General features: G+C 44.2%; 1 protein-coding gene across 2 annotated transcripts; it reads right to left on the reverse strand.

The window, feature by feature from the left end:
- Positions 1-207: 207 nt before the first annotated feature.
- Positions 208-13,930, reverse strand: txndc15 (thioredoxin domain containing 15). Of its 2 annotated transcripts, none has more exons than XM_068043696.1 (5): positions 13,719-13,930; positions 11,607-12,121; positions 3,510-3,673; positions 1,327-1,457; positions 208-617 (listed from the first exon to the last, which is right to left on the reverse strand). In XM_068043696.1, exons 1-5 carry the CDS (start codon positions 13,801-13,803, stop codon positions 421-423), a joined length of 1,092 nt encoding a protein of 363 aa, XP_067899797.1. In that variant the 5' UTR covers positions 13,804-13,930; the 3' UTR covers positions 208-420. The 2 variants fall into 2 exon arrangements, with proteins under 2 accessions (XP_067899797.1, XP_067899798.1); XM_068043697.1 differs by lacking the exon at positions 13,719-13,930 and adding an exon at positions 13,403-13,589.
- Between the last annotated feature and the right edge of the window lie 5,138 nt (positions 13,931-19,068).

The following is a 19,068-nucleotide window of genomic DNA, read 5'->3' on the forward strand; positions in this document are numbered from 1 at the left end:
ATTCCTCTTCCTTTCCTCAGTATTACTAAATTCAAACACGTGCATAATCACGGACTCACGATAGGTGATCCTGAAACTTGTGTCGAGTTTGAATCCCTTAATTTTGGAATGATGTTTGGTGCTCACTTTGCGGAAGTGGCATATAGACAAATCTTTTAAAGTGCAATATAAGCAACAATCACTTGAAGATACAATTCAACACCAAAATACTGATAATTTGGGCAACACTTTAAATTTATTCATAACTGACAAATCAGCCTTAATTACTGAATATTTATATCCGTAATTTAAATTGCTGTAGAACAAACAAAACAATATTGATGATAAAAAGTTGACTTATTTAAGAACATTTGCAATGGACACCTGGGGTAGCAGTGGAAGCTGTTCTTTGCAATTGGTAGCCACCAACTTGGTAAGAGTTCAGTCCTGGTGTTCATGCTCTTGTCCTGTGATCAACCACTTGATACTATCTGACTGTACTGTACCATAAACTATAAACACACAGACAAACAATACAGAGAAGACAAGCAGCCAGTCAATGCCTCTCACTGCAACACTGGGAAGTGGACCACTTTGATCTTGTTCCGTCACTTCAACGGTGCCATTTGCTTCTATGCCTGGAAAGCAGATCAGATTGTTTAAAATGGATTGTAATGGCAAAAATGCAAGACATGCAGATTATATTTGAACTTGTTAAAACTGTAACAAATATTCTTTACATTGCTCTGAATTATGATGCTATTTTCTGCTTTGTTTACTTCAGAAACTTATAAGTGGAATAAAACATCAGCATATTAACAAGTTTAAGAAAGGAGGCAATGCATTGAATTAACAGGGAGTACTATCAACTGCTGAGATACAAGATCAGTCTCCAAACTAGTAAATTCCTAATCTTAATTGCCTCACATGGGAAGGTGAGGCAAGGGGGGGGGGGGGGGGGGGGTGGAAAAAGAGAAAGAAAAAGGGAGAGGTAGAGAAAGGGACGGATTTTGCCTCTAAATAAAATATAGGCTTCAAAAAAGTAAAGTCAGTAAAGACTGCCCAAAGCACCGTCATCAATAGAGTAAAACAGGAATGATCATTGATCCGAGAGACCTCTGAACCTAACATTAGGTCAGCAAGTCAGGTAAATCAGGCTCAAGTTCCCTTGCCCCATGTTCCATTTAAGCTGTACAGAAAGCTACTTGATACGAGCCTTTCCAGAAACTATACTAGTCCCAAACTTTTAACTGTACCCGCAGAACAAAAATAGCTCTATTTCACAAAGAAGTCATACCCTTAGTGAATACCCAAACATAATTTACATCAGTGAGAATCACTACTAACCAGTTTGATTAAAAATGAAAGCTCTCAGGGTTGAAAGTGTTCTGTCCGTATGGTTAAACCTGGCCATTGGCTTGACACCTTGGAACAGGAGGATGTTGGGAACAGCTACTGTACCAAACCTAGTAGAAAGGCTTAACATAACAAAACCAATAATTAATCCAAGGATGAAGATCTGGCAGTGAGAAAATACCAATTTGTATTCATCAATTTATATAGAACAACACTTGGAAATACTACTTTTAAAAAATGTTTCTTCTGCAAAATGTCATCAAATCCCAATGCTTCAATTTAGAAATCATTTTCATCAATGATCAAGGGGATGGCTCAAACGGAACTATTCTTCCATTTACAGATGATACGAAAAGATTTGTTGAGGTTAGTAAATGAGACCAAATAAATAGGTTGCAGGCCAAATAAATAGCTTGCAGGCGGGTGTATTTTGTACATTATATCTTTTGCTTTGGTTATACTGCACTGTGCTAAGGGCTAAGACTTCTAGTCGCTTTGGGCACTTCTATAAAGTTGGTGTAATACTGCTCGTAACACACTGCCACAAGATAACTTTGCTTGAGTGTGTCTGCACACATGCACAGAGCTTTGCTTCTCAAAACATTCTTAAATGTTTGACAGAATGAGAAGGACTGTTCACAAACGCAAAACATTTAAAGAAAACTGTGCATAAGCCTATATTGAAGTCATGTTAAATCTGATATGACCCCACACTGCAGTTAGAAGTTCTAGGCTCACACGGAATATAAGAGATTGTTTGGATACTTTGCAGGATGCATACTGAAAAAATATGCACTTTTTCATTTTCATAGTGTTACTTTTATTTCCTTTCTTTTAATTGTCCCCATCACCAAGTACAATCCCCATATATTTTAATATCACTCCTTGGCTAGGTTTGATTGCAACTTATTCCAAGACATTCAATATTAGATCTTATACAGTGTAGAAGTTAAATCTGCATTTACTGTCAGTTGTCACAAATACAATCCTACATTAATACAGTACTGAAATACATCCTCTTCCACATAATACAAGGGTGCATTGCACTGCTCAATCTCCATGCCATCAGCAAAAAAACAACAATAGTAACCTAGAACCATAGAAAAATTACAGCACAGAAGGAGACCATTCAGCCCATCATGTCTGCGCAGCTGAAAAACTAGCTGCCCAACCAATCCCACCTTCCAGCACCTGGTCCGTAGCCTTGCAGGTTACAGCACTTCAGGTGCACGTCCAGATACCTTTTAATAGAACCATAGAAAAATTACCTGCTAGAAGCTCAAAAAGTGTTACTCAAGTGAGAAAGTTCAGCAATGGAAGCTATGCCCCTCTTTATATTAAATAAAAGCACAAAAATTCCAGGGCTTATAAATAATATAAAATAACTGGGAGCCTACAAGGCTGTACACACCCCCTAAAAGCTCACAGATTATTCATAAACTGCAATTTTTACTTTAGTTTTAGAAGTCATTTGAGCTTTTTGAGTATTAAAACCTTCTAAAATTTTCTGTTTTTCTTCTTGGTTCATGTGTCAGCTGGGCCAAGGAGTCAAGCAACTTGTTTCACAGACCTTCATCAATAGTGATCCAGCCCAATTAGGAAGTGCAGAATAGTGGCCCAAGGTCACTTCAACTTTTAATTTTACCTCCTTCCTATGCTAGTCCTCCACTTGAGGCCTTATTGTTCTGAGACAACTTAAAGTGAAACTCAGCAGCACAAGGAAAATCAAACCTACTTTATCACGCTGTGGAGCCAATGGTTTGGAACACACCCCCAATTATTTGTTTATGCTCCACATAGGACAAAAAGTTGGATTCAGCCCATTTCACCCTGAAATAATTATCCCCTGGCAAAAGCCACCATGAAGACAGAAATCAACTTAAACTTGTGGTTTTACTAAACAGTCATTCGCTAAACATAAACGGCCTAACAGCCAAAAATCCAAAGTTTTATTCATCCATTTCTTCGCATTAAATTATTGAAATAACAAATTGGAAGAATGTTTTTCAAAATGTTTAGTACCTTGGCAAATTATCAAAACCTGTACATTATCATTATCTCTGACTGGCTTAAAGCATATGAAATATATTGCAGTCAAATCCAAATTATTATTTAACCTATTATGATGAAATCCTGTCTCCAACAAGCTTAGTCCAATATGTTGCTGTAAGTACCTGCTGTGCTGAGATGCATCCAGTGCCAGAAACTGAAGTGAGGGGAAAACACGTGGAAGTGCATTGAAATGTGGACCAAGGTCCGCAGAGAACTGACACCATGGCGTGTAGAATAGCACTACAGAGCAATCGCTGCCATTGGCATTCAGGAATTCCATCAGGTCCTGTAAATATATATTGCATTCAAATCAATATTAATTAACTCAGTCCAACAAAGTCAAAAAAACCCAGAAAATTAAACGTATTCTATTTAGCTATTTATACATCCTCAGGGCCTATACTAAAAAGAATTGTATACCTTGTGTAACGATGAGCTAAGCAGTAGAATTGTATAGAATTTTTAATTTATAAGCTACACTGCAAATTAAATCTACTGTACATTGCTGGTGGGGGCTCACATTATCCCATTACTTTGGCATTTCAATCTCGACAACCATATTCTTTCCCTCCTCTTCCACCCCATTACTTTCTTTCACTTTTTTTGAACTTTTCAATACCTCTTTACAATTGCACCATTCTTTGCTCAAGAGGGTAAAGGAACAGCACCGTTGCACATATATCCCAGCTGCAACTAAAGATGGAAAATGTATGCTGTTGGTGACTGATTTGCCGATTTTCCCTTCCCGGTCAACCACAATGCACAGTTGAGATGGTCCATTTGTGTAAGAGATTTTACCTCATTTGTGCATTTCTCACCACAAGTCACAGCATAAACACATTATGCTGTAAAACCACTGATGCAATTATAGATACTTCAGCCCAATTTTCTCCTTCCCTGAAAGACATGGACTCCTGCTGATGTGTAGTTCCATAAGCACCAGCACACTTCTCATAGCTCACACAAATGGCTGTTCTTCAAGTAAGCTCAGACAGTAAGAGTTGTAGGCTATTCATAATGAAGGGCATCACAGCTGAGCCCAAATTCTAGCCTCACCCATCTTCACAGATGCATACTTTTAGCATTATGTCACTAGATCACAATGAACAGCATCAGCTGCTATCTCAAGGGCTTTAAAACTGTACCAGCCCAGCTGTTGTCCGGAGATCAGTAAAGTCTGTACTGATGGAAGCTGATTAAATATTGGACCTTTTAATCTACGTGACTCACTGCTACACCAGCCGATACTTCTATTCATTAGGGTAACAGGGTAGTTCTTATTCATATTGTAACTTTAAGATATATAACTTAAAAAGCCTTGTCACAATTTGAAACATAAGTTAATGGGTGCTGATTTTAAGATTTCTAGAGGCCAGTATGGTTTCAAAAAGATAGATTTGAACGATGAAAAAACTGCTATGGTCTATATATCTTTCAAGATGAGCACAGCACATGATTGCAATACAGAACATCTGTAAGCATTTATTACTTACATCTTTGTGCTTTAGCATCGTTCAATAACTAAAGTATTTTAATTGTTATTAAAAGGAGAGAAATGTTTTAAACCCATATGCATTTGCTAATTTTGTTTAAAAAATTCCCCTCTTTTGGTTCCTCCTGTCCCCACATAAAACTTCTGAGCAGAAGGCAGCCAGAGAATTTGGCAATATTGGTTCAAAGCATGTATAACAAACACAGGGTGACCTACCTTCTATCCCTCTGGGAGAAAACACTTGGCATCCAGTCTGCACCTGTCTCTGACTACACGGCTGAGATCATAAACTTTAACAGGGAATCTTGAATGCCAAAACATACAACATCTCTCTCTGGCTCACAAATACAATTCTCAATCTATATGTTTTTTCTTTCACGTTTGATAAACTTGCCCACTTAATTCCATACAAGGTACAGTAACCAGTATAAACATTTTGCAGATTGATTCCTCATGATTAATTAATAGCACAGAAGTCTTTTATTGCTTAATGCAGCAACTCCAGCTTCCACTAATTAATCAGTGGGGAGTAGTTCAAATATTCTGGCAAGAGCTTGCAAAAAGGCAGCAAATCTGGAACACTTACAAAGCTAGAGGGGTTGTCAGAATCGGAAACACAAAATCTGCTCTTTTATTTCTGTTAGCACTAAAACTTCAAAGTCACTGGGCCAATAAAGCAAAGTATCTTTAAAGTCCTAGTTTACTATCAGTCAGATAACCTAGTAATTACAGTTCTGAATTCCCAAACAGGCAGACCATCACCAAGAATGACATTTTGGATCACAACTTCCAAAACTTTAAGCAGAAATTTTCAGAATCCAAGAATTAAAGTCACAGTAAAAAGTTTACCTTCTATCCCTCAGTTACTTTGTATCTTCTTTCCTTGGATGGGAAAGCAAATACACCATGAGAAACCGTAGGCATTAATTCACAACTAATATTGCTCCAGTGGTGTTCCAGCACCTATATTTTACTATTAATTTTTGCCCGTGGATTTTTATTCAAATATCATTTCAATTCAAAGAAACAATTTCCAACAAACTGTACCAGAGTGGAACATATGCCTGTGATTTCCAATCTCATTTATACTGCAGTAAATAGGAGCCGAGCAGGGGCCAGATGTTTCTGAACAGGAAGGAGAGAAAAAGATCTTGAGCCACTCGCATGCTTGGCAGCAAATGGATACAAAAGAGCATTAGCAGTGGCATAGAAACAGGTTTCTGACCCTGGAAAAAGTGGAAGGATTCATGTTAGAGAGAAAAACAAAGGAACCTTACGGTTTTAGAAACAATAATGAGGGTAAAAAAAATCAACATGGCGAGTGGCAAACAGTGGAGATGATATGAACCACCTACAACAGGACATTGATAGGCGAGCAGTATGGGCAGACAAGTGGAAGATGGAATTTAATACTAACAAGTGTGAGGTGATGCATTTTGGTAGACAGGATAGTGTGAGGCAAAATAGACTTGAACGGCGCAGTTCTAAAAGGGTCACAGTCACATAGGGGGTATGCCACTTAGAGCCGAGATACGGAGAAATTGCTTCACTCAGAGGGTGGTGTGAACCTGTGGAATTCTCTACTGCAGAAGAAGGTGGAGGCCAAGTCATTAAATATATTCAAGAAGGAGATAGATATATTTCTTAATGCCAAAGGGATCAAGGGATATGGGGAGAAAGCGGGAACAGGGCACTGAATTAGACGATCAGCTATGATCCTTTTTGAATGGCGGAGCAGGCCCAAAGGGCCGAATGCTCGTATTTTCTATGTTTCTATGTAAAAAGTGTACAGGAAGAGGGACCTGGGGGAAGCATGTGCATTGATCTTTGAAGGTGGCAGGACATATTGAGAGAGTGGTTGTTATAAAGTATCTGGGATCTTGGGCTTCATAAATAGAGGCATAAAGTACAAAAGCAGGGAAGTTATGCTGAACCTTGATAAAGCTCTGGGTAGGCCCCAACTAGAGCACTGCACCCAGTTCTGGTCACCACACTTTAGAAAGGATGTGAGGGTCCTTGAGAGGGTGAACAAAGTACAAAGAACAGTACAGCACAGGAACAGGCCATTCGATCCTCCAAGCCTGCGCCGATCTTGATGCCTGTCTAAACCAAAACCTTCTGCACTTCCGGGGACCGTATCCCTCTATTTGTCAAGATGCCTCTGAAACGTCGCTATCGTACCTGCTTCCACCACCTCCCCCGGCAGCAAGTTCCAGGCACTCACCACCCTCTGTGTAAAACCTATGTTCCCTAGTAACTGACCATTCCACCCTGGGAAAAAGCTTCTGACTATCCACTCTGTACATGCCACTCATAACTTTGTAAACCTCTATCTTGTCACCCCTCCACCTCCGTCGTTCCAGTGAAAACAATCTGAGTTTATCCAAAACAAAAACAAGAAATGCTGGAATCACTCAGCAGGTCTGGCAGCATCTGTGGAAAGAGAAGCAGAGTTAACGTTTCGGGTCAGTGACCCTTCTTTGGAACTGACAAATATTAGAAAAGTCACAGATTATAAACAAGTGAGGTGGGGGTTGGGCAAGAGATAACAAAGGAGAAGGTGCAGATTGGACCAGGCCACATAGCTGACCAAAAGGTCACGGAGCAAAGGCAAACAATATGTTAATGGTGTGTTGAAAGACAAAGCATTAGTACAGATTAGGTGTGAATATACTGAATATTGAACAGCAGCAAGTGCAAACCTGAAGAAAAACAACCTGAAAAAAACAGTGGGTAAGCAAACTGAACAAACTAAGATGAAATGAAATAAATGCAAAAAAAGATAGTAAAAAATGTAAAAAGGAATGTAAAAAAAAGGAAGAAAAAATAACTAAAAATGAAAGTAAAGTGGGGGGCTGTCATGCTCTGAAATTATTGAACTCAATGTTCAGTCCGGCAGGCTGTAGTGTGCCTAAGTTTATCCAACCTCTCCTCATAGCTAACGCCCTCCAGACCAGGCAACATCCTGGTAAACCTCTTCCGTACCCTCTCCAAAGCCTCCACGTCCTTCTGGTAGTGTGGCGACCAGAATTGCACGCAATATTCTAAGTGTGGCCTAACTAAGGTTCTGTTCAGCTGCAGTATGACTTGCCAATTTTTATACTCTATGCCCCGACCGATGAAGGCAAGCATGCCATATGCCTTCTTGACTACCTTATCCACCTGTGTTGCCACGTTCACTGACCTATGGACCTGTACGCCCAGATCTCTCTGCCTGTCAATACTCCTAAGGGTTCTGCCATTTACTGTATACTTCCCACCTGTATTAGACCTTCCAAAATGCATTACCTCACATTTGTCCGGATTAAACTCCATCTGCCATTTCTCCGCCCAAGTCTCCAACCGATCTATATCCTGCTGTATCCTCTGACAATCCTCATCACTGTCTGCAACTCCACCAACCTTTGTGTCGCCCGCAAACTTACTAATCAGACCAGCTACATTTTCCTCCAAATCATTTATATATAATAGAAATATCAAAGGTCACAGCACGGACCCCTGTGGAACACCACTATTCACAGCCCTCCGTTCAGAAAAGCACCCTTCCACTGCTACCCTCTGTCTTCTATGACCGAGCCAGTTCTGTATCCATCTTGCCAGCTCACCTCTGATCCCATGTGACTTCACCTTTTGTAACAGTCTGCCATGAGGGACCTTGTCAAAGGCTTTACTGAAATCCATATAGACAACATCCACTGCCCTTCCTTCATCAATCATTTTCATCACTTCCTCAAAAAACTCAATCAAGTTAGTGAGACACGACCTCCCCTTCACAAAACCATGCTGCTTCGCGCTAATAAGTTAATTTGTTTCCAAATGGGAGTAAATCCTGTCCCGAAGAATCTTCTCTAATAATTTCCCTACCACAGACGTAAGGCTCACTGGCCTATAATTTCCTGGATTATCCTTGCTACCCTTCTTAAACAAAGGAACAACACTGGCTATTCTCCAGTCTTCTGGGACCTCACCTGTAGCCAATGAGGATGCAAAGATTTCGGTCAAAGCCCCAGCAATTTCTTCCCTTGCCTCCCTCAGTATTCTGGGGTAGATCCCATCAGGCCCTGGGGACTTATCTACCTTAATGCTTTGCAAGACACCCAACACCTCCTCCTTTTTTGATAATGACATGACCCAGACTATCTACACTCCCTCCCCTAGACTCATCATCCACCAAGTCCTTCTCTTTGGTGAATACTGATGCAAAGTACTCATTTAGTACCTCGCCCATTTCCTCTGGCTCCACACATAGATTCCCTCCTCTGTCCTTGAGTGGGCCAACCCTTTCCTTGGTTACCCTCTTGCTCTTTATATTCGTATAAAAAGCCTTGGGATTCTCCTTAATCCTGTTTGCCAATGACTTTTCATGACCCGTTTTAGTCCTGACTCCTTGCTCAAGTTCCTTCCTACTTTCTTTATATTCCTCAAGGGCGTCGTCTGTTCCCAGCCTTCTAGCCCTTACGAATGCTTCCTTTTTCTTTTTGACTAGGCTCGCAATATCCCGCATTATCCAAGGTTCCCGAAACTTGCCAAACTTATCCTTCTTCCTCACAGGAACATGCCGGTCTTGGATTCTAATCAACTGGCATCTGAAAGACTCCCACATGTCAGATGTCGATTTACCCTCAAACAGCCGCCCCCAATCTAAATTCTTCAGTTCCTGCCTAATATTGTTATAATTAGCCTTCCCCCAATTTAGCACCTTCACCCGAGGACTACTCTTATCCTTATCCACTAGTACCTTAAAACTTATGGAATTATGGTCACTGTTCCTGAAATGCTCCACTACTGAGACTTCAACCACTTGGCCGGGCTCATTCCCCAATACCAGGTCCAGTACGGCCCCATCCCTAGTTGGCCTATCTACGTATTGTTTCAAGAAGCCCTCCTGGATGCTCCTTACAAATTCTGCCCCATCCAAGCCCCTAGCACTGCGTGAGTCCCAGTCAATATAGGGGAAGTTAAAATCACCCACCACTACAACCCTGTTACCTTTACATCTTTCCAAAATCTGTCTACATATCTGCTCCTCTACCTCCCGCTGGCTGTTGGGAGGCCTGTAGTAAACCCCCAACATCGTGACTGCACCCTTCCTATTCCTGAGCTCCACCCATATTGCCTCGCTGCATGACCCCTCCGAGGTGTCCTCCCGCAGTACAGCTGTGATATTCTCCTTAACCAGTAATGCAACTCCCCCACCCCTTTTACATCCTCCTCTATCCCGCCTAAAGCTTCTAAACCCCAGAACATTGAGCTGCCAATCCTGTTCTTCCCTCAACCAAGTCTCTGTAATAGCAACATCATAGTCCCAAGTACTAATCCAAGCTCTAAGTTCATCTGTCTTACCTGTTATACTTCTCGCATTGAAACAAATGCACTTCAGACCACCAGTCCCGCTGTGCTCAGCAACATCTCCCTGCCTGCTCTTCCCCTTAGTCTTACTGGCCTTATTTACTAGTTCCCCCTCATTTATTTCACTTGCTGCACTACTGCTCTGGTTCCCACCCCCGCCACACTAGTTTAAACCCTCCCGGGTGACGCGAGCAAACCTCGCAGCCAGGATATTTGTGCCCCTCCAGTTTAGATGCAACCCATCCTTCTTGTACAGGTCCCACCTGTCCCTGAAGAGATCCCAATGATCCAGATATCGGAAACCCTCCCTCCTACACCAGCTGTTCAGCCACGTGGTTAGCTGTACTATCTTCCTATTTCTCGCCTCACTGGCACGTGGCACAGGGAGTAATCTCGAGATTACAACCCTAGAGGTCCTGTCTTTTAACTTTCTACCTAACTCCCTAAACTCCCCCTGCAGGACCTCGTCACTCTTTCTGCCTATGTCATTGGTACCGATGTGTACCACAACCTCTGGCTGTTTATCCTCCCCCTTCAGAATGCCCCCTGTCCGTTCAGAGACATCCTTGACCCTGGCACCAGGGAGGCAAGATACCATCCTGGAGTCTCTTTCACGTCCACAGAAGCGCCTATCTGTGCCCGTGACTATAGAGTCCCCTATAACTATTGCTCTTCTGCGCTTTGTCCCTCCCTGCTGAACAGTGCCAGCCGTGGTGCCACTGCTTTGGCTGCTGCTGTTGTTTTCCCCTGATAGGCCATCCCCACCAACAGCATCCAAAACGGTATACTTGTGCAGAGGGTGCAGAGGAGAGATCCAGAATGGTTCCAGGGATGGAGGAATTTAGTTTCAAGGTTAGGTTCGAAAAGCTGGGGTTATTCTCCCTGGAACAAAGGAGATTGAGGGGAGATTTGATAGAGGTGTACAAGATTATGACAGGCTTAGGTAAGTTAGACAAGGAAAAACTGTTCCCATTCACTGATGGTAAAAGGACTAGGGGACACAGATTGAAGGTTTTTGGGCAAGAGATGCAGGGCGAATGTGAGGAAGGACTTTTTCACACAATGAGTGGTAATAGCCTGGAACTCGCTGCCCATGATGGTGGTGCAAGTAGAGACAATGAATGACATCAAAAGGAAATTGGATGAGCACATAAACGAAATAAACTTGCAGAGCTACGCGGATCGAATCCAGATTCGGACTGACTCAATTGCTCCGTGCACAGCCAGCATCGACCCAATGGCCTCCTTCTATCGAGTAAATGGCTATATAATAGTCTGGATACTATTATACATGGCAATGGCAGAGGTTTCGTAAGGCCTTATGAAAGAACCATCAGCAAATTCACTGAAATATAATTAAATTGCAAATTCCTCTTACTTGTGAGTTATTAAGAATTTGGACAATGAAGCTCTCTAATCCAGTCATATTTCTTTCTTCACAGTTTACTTTTGGTGCTCTGGCTGTTTCAGTAGCATTCAATTCTTCTGCTGCTGGTTTTTCAACCTGCACTGGTTCCAGAATTCCTGTTTCTCTCTCTCCAAGCAGTTCTCCCTCCTGACTACTGGATGGGATACATGTAAGAGAAGGAAATATTTCCTCTGGAACACTGCATTCTCCATTCTCTCCACTCACATCAGTACAGGGAGTATCTTTGAGTTCAACAGCAGTGTGTTCATTTTTAATATTCTGAATAAAAGACAGTAATGCTTCTTGATTAGCAGGAATTCCAGTTCCTAGAACAGCATCAGCAATTTCTGCAGTTGGAAACTGTATTTTTCTTTTAGTCTGCTCGCTTATTCTTTCAAGATCAACATCACTGGCTGAATTGGAAATGATATCACTTTCTTCAGAAGGCAAATGCATTGAAGGCTCGCCATCACTTTGGGCTTCAGCTGTTCAAATAAAAAATCATTTTTCTTCGATTAAAAATTGCATAACTACATAAGCTTCAGATGCCAACTTTTTTTTATATTACTGGAGCTGTGAGTGGCACAACTAAGACTGCAATCTTTAACTTCTGTGACCTTTTTAAAATGAGGACACCACAAATATGAATATGTAAATTTGATATGTGGCAAATAATTAAGCATTTCTTTTGATAGAGTTTTGCTGGTATTTAGGACATTGTTGCTGTCACACTGAGGTCCAACATTTCACAAACCCTGAGTCTGTACAGTGTCCAGTTATACAAATAAGGTTATCAAAATCTGCTTCAAAGTTTTTCGTATGACTGTGCAACTTCAAACCAAAGTCCCAAAAAGCAGGATAATGCCTGTGCCACCATACCAATTCCTGAAGATACTTTTCAATTTTGTACAAGCATTTATTCCATTTATCCAACACACACTATGGCCTGAAGTTTATTCTCCCGCCGCTGGGAGCTGTGGCGGGCGGAGAAAACGTGTAGACTGCACGCCGCGATCTAGTGCACGCTGGCCCATCTGCATATGCTGGGCAGCTCGCCCTCCCAATCGCGTGGCAAAGCAGGCTCTGCGATGCCAGCAAGGGCATCAGCTGCCTTTGCGCAGGCGCTAGTGGCATTTTTACAGGGCTGCCAGACCTGCAAGGTTGAAGCCCATTCCCACTGCCCAAAAACATTCTGGGTACTGCCTGTGTGGAGTTTGCAAGTTCTCCCTGTGACCGCGTGGGTTTTCGCCGGGTGCTCCAGTTTCCTCCCACAGCCAAAGACTTGCAGGTTGATAATTGCAAATTGGCCATTATAAATTGCCTCTAGTATAGGTAGGTGGTAGGGGAATTGAGGGAAGGTGGGGATGGGGTAGAAATATGGGATTAATGTAGGATTAGTATAAATGGGTGGTTGATGGTCGGCACAGACTCAGTGGGCCAAAGGGCCTGTTTCAGTGCTGGATCTCTAAATAAATTAAATAAATATCTATTTAATCTGGGCTGCAATAAAAAAAATCAATTTTCTGGACCTTTCACAACCTCAGAATGACCCAAAGCATTTACAGCCAATTAAATACGTTGAAGTGTAGTCACTGTTCTAGCATAGGGAAATGTGGCAGCCAAAATTGTGCAAAGCAAGGTTCCACCAACAGCAATAGGGTAATGACAGATGATAAAGGATTGCTGGGCGTTAGTTGAGGGATCAATATTGGCCAGGACACCAGGGAGTATTCCCCTGCTGATGTTGTGCTATCTTTTACACCTACCCGTGGGGGAAGACAGTATCTCGGTTTAACGTCGCATCCAAAAGATAACGCTCCGGGAACTTCCTCAATGCTGTACTGCTGTTTCAGCCTGCATTATGTGCTCAAGTCCCTGGAGTGAACCCACAACCTTGTGACTCATAATGAAGAGTACTACCGCTGAGCCAAGGTTGGCAACGATAATCAGTCCAGCGCCCTGCCTGCCCAATCCGGTGCTTCTTTGCACAGTGCTGCGTGAATGCTCTCTCTGTATTGCTCCTGCTCCGTGATGCGCACGAATCCCCGTCTGTGTCACCAAGGGCGCAGGCAGCAAACTTACCGTTTACACTCACTCTTGTGACAACCAACGACGCCACGAATAAAACCGCTTTCGCCCCAAAGCCACCCATTCCATCCGCTAACATGAAACAGCATTACTTGGCGCAGCTGGAAGGTGCCAAGCTAACAACGACATCAACCCAAGCCAAGCAACTAGGCCGGGATATGTGCAACATAACTTGCTGCACACGACCGCTGATTGACAGCAATTCTAACCAATCAACGGCGGTGACACTTCTCAGAGGGCCCTTCGGGTCAGCCAATAGACAAACAAGAAATGACAATGACGCGCAGAGGGAGGGGGCGGGTCTTTTAATAAAGTTTGTTTGCAGTGCAAAAAAAACAAGAAATGCTGGAACCACACAGCAGGTTTGGCAGAATCTGTGAAAAGAGAAGCAGAGTTAACGTTTCGGGTCATTGACCCTTCTTCGGAACTGACAAATATTAGAAATGTCAAAGGTTATAAACAAGTGAGGTGGGGGTGGGGCAAGAGATAACAAAGGAGAAGGTGCAGATTGGACAAGGCCACATAACTGACCAAAAGGTCATGGAACAAAGGCAAACAATATGTTAATGGTGTGTTGAAAGACAATGCATTAGTGCAAATATGGTGTTAACGGACTGAAGGTTGAACAGCAGCAAGTACAAACATGACAAAAAAACAGTGGGTAAGCAAACTGAACAAACTAAGATGAAATGAAATAAACATGAAAAAAAAGTTGTAAAAAATGTCAAAAAAGAAAAAATAACTAAAAATAAAAGTAAAATGGGGAGCCCGTCATGCTCTGCAATGATTGAACTCAATGTTCAGTCCGGCAGGCTGTAGTGTGCCTAATCGGTAAATGAGATGCTGTTCCTCGAGCTTGCGTTGATGTTCACTGGAACATTGCAGCAATCCCAGGACAGAGATGTGAGCATGAGAGCGGGGGGGAGTGTTGAAATGGCAAGCAACCGGAAGTTCAGGGTCCTGCTTGCGGACTGAGCGGAGGTATTCCGCAAAGCGGTCACCCAGTCTATTCCGTGTATTCACTATACTCTCGGAGCTCCCCCTCTCTGATGCTGAACTTTCTGTACTCAGCAAAGGTCTCAGTTTTATCCCCTTACGTCCCCACCTCAATGAATTTCGCGCTCGGCATGACGTTGAGCTCTTCTTCCATCGCCTCCGCCTCTGGGCTCACTTCTTTGACCAGGAGTCCTCCCCCCAACCAGCAGACCCATTCACCCGCCTCCAGCATTCTCCCTCTACCTGGCCCCCCTCCCCCTGGCCTCTTACCCACTCTTGATCTCTTCATTGAAAACTGTCGGCGAGACATTGGTCATCTCAATTTCTCTGCCCCCCTCACTCACTCTAACCTGTCCCCCTCTGAACTTGAGGCACTCCGTTCTCTCAGGTCTAACTCCGACATGGTCATCAAACCCTCAGACAAGGGTGGTGCTGTTGTATGGTGTACCGACCTCTACCTTGCAGAAGCTCAACGCCAACTCACAGACACTTCTTCCTACCTCCCTCTGGACCATGACCCCACCACCGAACATCAAGCCACTGTCCAAAGGACTGTCACTGACCTCATCTCCTCTGGAGATCTTCCCTCTACAGCTTCCAATCTCATAGTCCCGCAACCCCGGACAGCCCGCTTCTACCTCCTTCCCAAAATCCACAAACGGGACTGTCCCGGCAGACCCATTGTGTCAGCCTGCTCCTGCCCCACTGAACTTATTTCTTCCTATCTTGACTCTATCTTTTCTCCGCTGGTCCAGTCTCTTCCCACCTACATCCGTGACTCTTCTGACGCCCTACGTCATTTTGACAATTTCCAGTTTCCTGGTCCCAACTGCCTCCTCTTCACGATGGATGTCCAATCGCTCTACACCTCCATCCCTCACCAGGATGGTTTAAGGGCTCTCCGCTTCTTCCTTGAACAGAGGCCCAACCAGTCCCCATCCACCACCACCCTCCTCCGCCTGGCTGAACTTGTTCTCACATTGAACAACTTCTCCTTGAACTCCACTCACTTCCTTCAAGTAAAAGGTGTTGCTATGGGTACCCGCATGGGTCCTAGTTAAGCCTGTCTTTTTGTGGGATATGTCGAGCATTCTTTGTTCCAGTCCTACTCAGGCCCCCTCCCCCAACTCTTTTTCCGGTACATTGATGACTGTATCGGTGCCGTTTACTGCTCCCGCCCCGAACTGGAAAACTTTATCAACTTTGCTTCCAATTTCCACCCTTCTCTCACCTTTACATGGTCCATCTCTGACACTTCCCTTCCCTTCCTCGACATCTCTGTCTCCATCTCTGGGGATAGGTTGTCTACTAATATCCATTATAAGCCCACCGACTCCCACAGCTACCTCGACTACACTTCTTCACACCCTACCTCCTGTAAGGACTCCATTCCATTCTCCCAGTTTCTCCGTCTTCGACGCATCTGCTCTGATGATGCTACCTTCCATGACGGTGCTTCTGATATGACCTCCTTTTTCCTCAACCGAGGATTCCCCCCCCACTGTTGTTGACAGGGCCCTCAACTGTGTCCAGCCCATTTCCCGCACCTCGACCCTCACCCCTTCCCCTCCCTCCCAGAACCGTGACAGGGTCCCCCTTGTCCTCACTTTCCACCCCATCAGCCTCCATACCCAAAGGATCATCCTCCGCCATTTCCGCCACATCCAGCGTGATGCCACAACCAAACGCATCTTCCCCTCCCTTCCCCTGTCAGCATTCCGAAAGGATCGTTCCCTCTGTGACACCCTGGTCCACTCCTCCATTACCCCCACCACCACGTTCCCGTCCCATGGCACCTTCCCCTGCAATCGCAGGAGGTGTAATACCTGCCCATTTACTTCCTCTCTCCTCACTATCCCAGGCCCCAAACACTCCTTTCAAGTGAAGCAGCGATTTACTTGTACTTCTTTCAATGTAGTATACTGTATTCGCTGCTTGCAATGTGGTCTCCTCTACATTGGATTTCCAGATTTCCATCATCCACAGTATTTTGCTTTTATTTTATTGTTTGAAGTGCAGCCGGTTACTAAGAAACGCAGTGAAGGCGCAGGAACTCCGTACTGGAAACTGTCCAGCTAATGAATCTAAAGCAATAATATCTATCTGAGATACATCAGGCATAATGTACCTGGCTGGACTCATTACCTCGCCTATACATTTCTATGTTTCAGAGAAGTATTTGGCCTCCTTGTCTCGAGAGACAATGGGTAAGCGCCTAGAGGTGGTCAGTGGTTTGTGACGCAGCGCCTGGAATGGCTATAAAGGCCAATTCTAGAGTGACAGACTCTTCCACAGGTGCTGCAGATAAAATTGGTTGTCGGGGCTGTTACACAGTTGGCTCTCCCCTTGCGCTTCTGTCTTTTTTCCTGCCAACTGCTAAGTCTGTTTGACTCTCCACACTTTAGCCCCGCCTTTATGGCTGCCCGCCAGCTCTGGCGATCGCTAGCAACTGACTCCCATGACTTGTGATCAATGTCACAGGATTTCATGTCGCGTTTGCAGACGTCTTTAAAGCGGAGACATGGACGGCCGGTGGGTCTGACACCAGTGACGAGCTCGCTGTACAATGTGTCCTTGGGGATCCTGCCATCTTCCATGCGGCTCACATGGCCAAGCCATCTCAAGCGCTGCTGGCTCAGTAGGGTGTATTTGCTGAGGACTTCTGTGTTGTAGATACGGTCCTTCCACCTGATGCCAAGGATTCTTCGGAGGCAGCAAAGATGGAATGAATTGAGACGTCGCTCTTGGCTGACATATGTTGTCCAGGCCTCGTTGCCGTAGAGCAAGATACTAAGGACACAGGCTTGATACGCTCGGACTTTTGTGTTCCGTGTCAGTGCGCTATGTTCCCACACTCTCTTGGCCAGTCTGGACATAGCAGTGGAAGCCTTTCCCATGCGCTTGTTGATTTCTGCATCGAGTACAGGTTACTGGTGATAGTTGAGCCTAGGTAGATGAACTCTTGAACCACCTCCAGAGCTTGGTCGCCAATATTGATGGATGGAGGCTTTCTGACGTCCTGTCCCATGATGTTCATTTTCTTAAGGCTGATGGTTAAGCCAAATTCATTGCAGCCGCAATCCTGTCGATGAGTCTCTGCAGACACTCTTCAGTGTGAGATGTTAATGCAGTATCGTCAGCAAAGAGGAGTTGCCTGATGAGGACTTTCCGTACTTTGGTCTTCGCTCTTAGATGGGCAAGGTTGAACAACCTGCCACCAGATCTTGTGTGGAGGAAAATTCTTTCTTCTGAAGACTTGAACGCATGTGAGAGCAGCAGGGAGAAGAAGATCCCAAACAGTGTAGGTGCGAGAACACAGCCCTGTTTCACGCCACTCAGGATAGGAAAGGGATCTGATGAGGCGCCGCTATGCTGAATTGTGCCTTTCATATTGTCATGGAATGAGGCGATGATACTTAGTCGCTTTGGTGGACATCCAATCTTTTCTAGTAGTCTGAAGACACCACGTCTGCTGACAAGGTCAAAGGCTTTGGTGAGATCAATGAAAGCAACATAGAGGGGCATCTGTTGTTCACGGCATTTCTCCTGTAGCTGGCGAAGGGAGAACAGCATGTCAATGGTGGATCTCTCTGCTCGAAAGCCACACTGTGCCTCAGGGTAGACACGCTCAGCCAGCTTCTGGAGCCTGTTTAAAGCAACTCGAGCGAAGACTTTCCCCACTATGCTGAGCAGGGAGATTCCACGGTAGTTGTTGCAGTCACCGCGGTCACCCTTGTTCTTATAGAAGGTGATGATATTGGCATCGCGCATGTCCTGTGGTACTGCTCCCTCGTCCCAGCACAGGCAAAGCAGTTCGTACAGTGCTGCAAGTATAGCAGGCTTGGCACTCTTGATTATTTCAGGGGTAATGCTGTCCTTCCCAGGGGCTTTTCCACTGGCTAGAGAATCAATGGCATCACTGAGTTCCAATTTTGTTGGCTGTACGTCCAGCTCGTCCATGACTGGCAGAGACTGGGCTGCATTGAGGGCGGTCTCAGTGACAACATTTTCCCTGGATTATAGTTCTAGGTAGTGCTCCACCCAGCGGTCCATTTGCTTGTGTTGGTCAGTGATTGTGTCCCCTGATTTAGATTTGAGGGGGGGGATCTTCTTGATGGTTGGCCCAAAAGCTCTCTTAATGCCGTCATACATTCCTCTGATGTTTCCGGTGTCAGAGGCTAGCTGAATATGACTGCAGGTTCCAGCTCTTCAAAGTGAGATTGAAACCAGTCTACATTCCGCTTCACATGTTTGCCATAGGTGGTCATTGCTGAGTCATAGATGGCATCTCTGATGTGGGCCCACTTGGTCTCTGCATTCCCTGTAGAAGTGTTCTGAAGGGCTTTTT

Source organism: Heterodontus francisci, chromosome 12, assembly GCF_036365525.1.
Source record: "Heterodontus francisci isolate sHetFra1 chromosome 12, sHetFra1.hap1, whole genome shotgun sequence".
NCBI classification, from domain to species: domain Eukaryota; kingdom Metazoa; phylum Chordata; class Chondrichthyes; order Heterodontiformes; family Heterodontidae; genus Heterodontus; species Heterodontus francisci.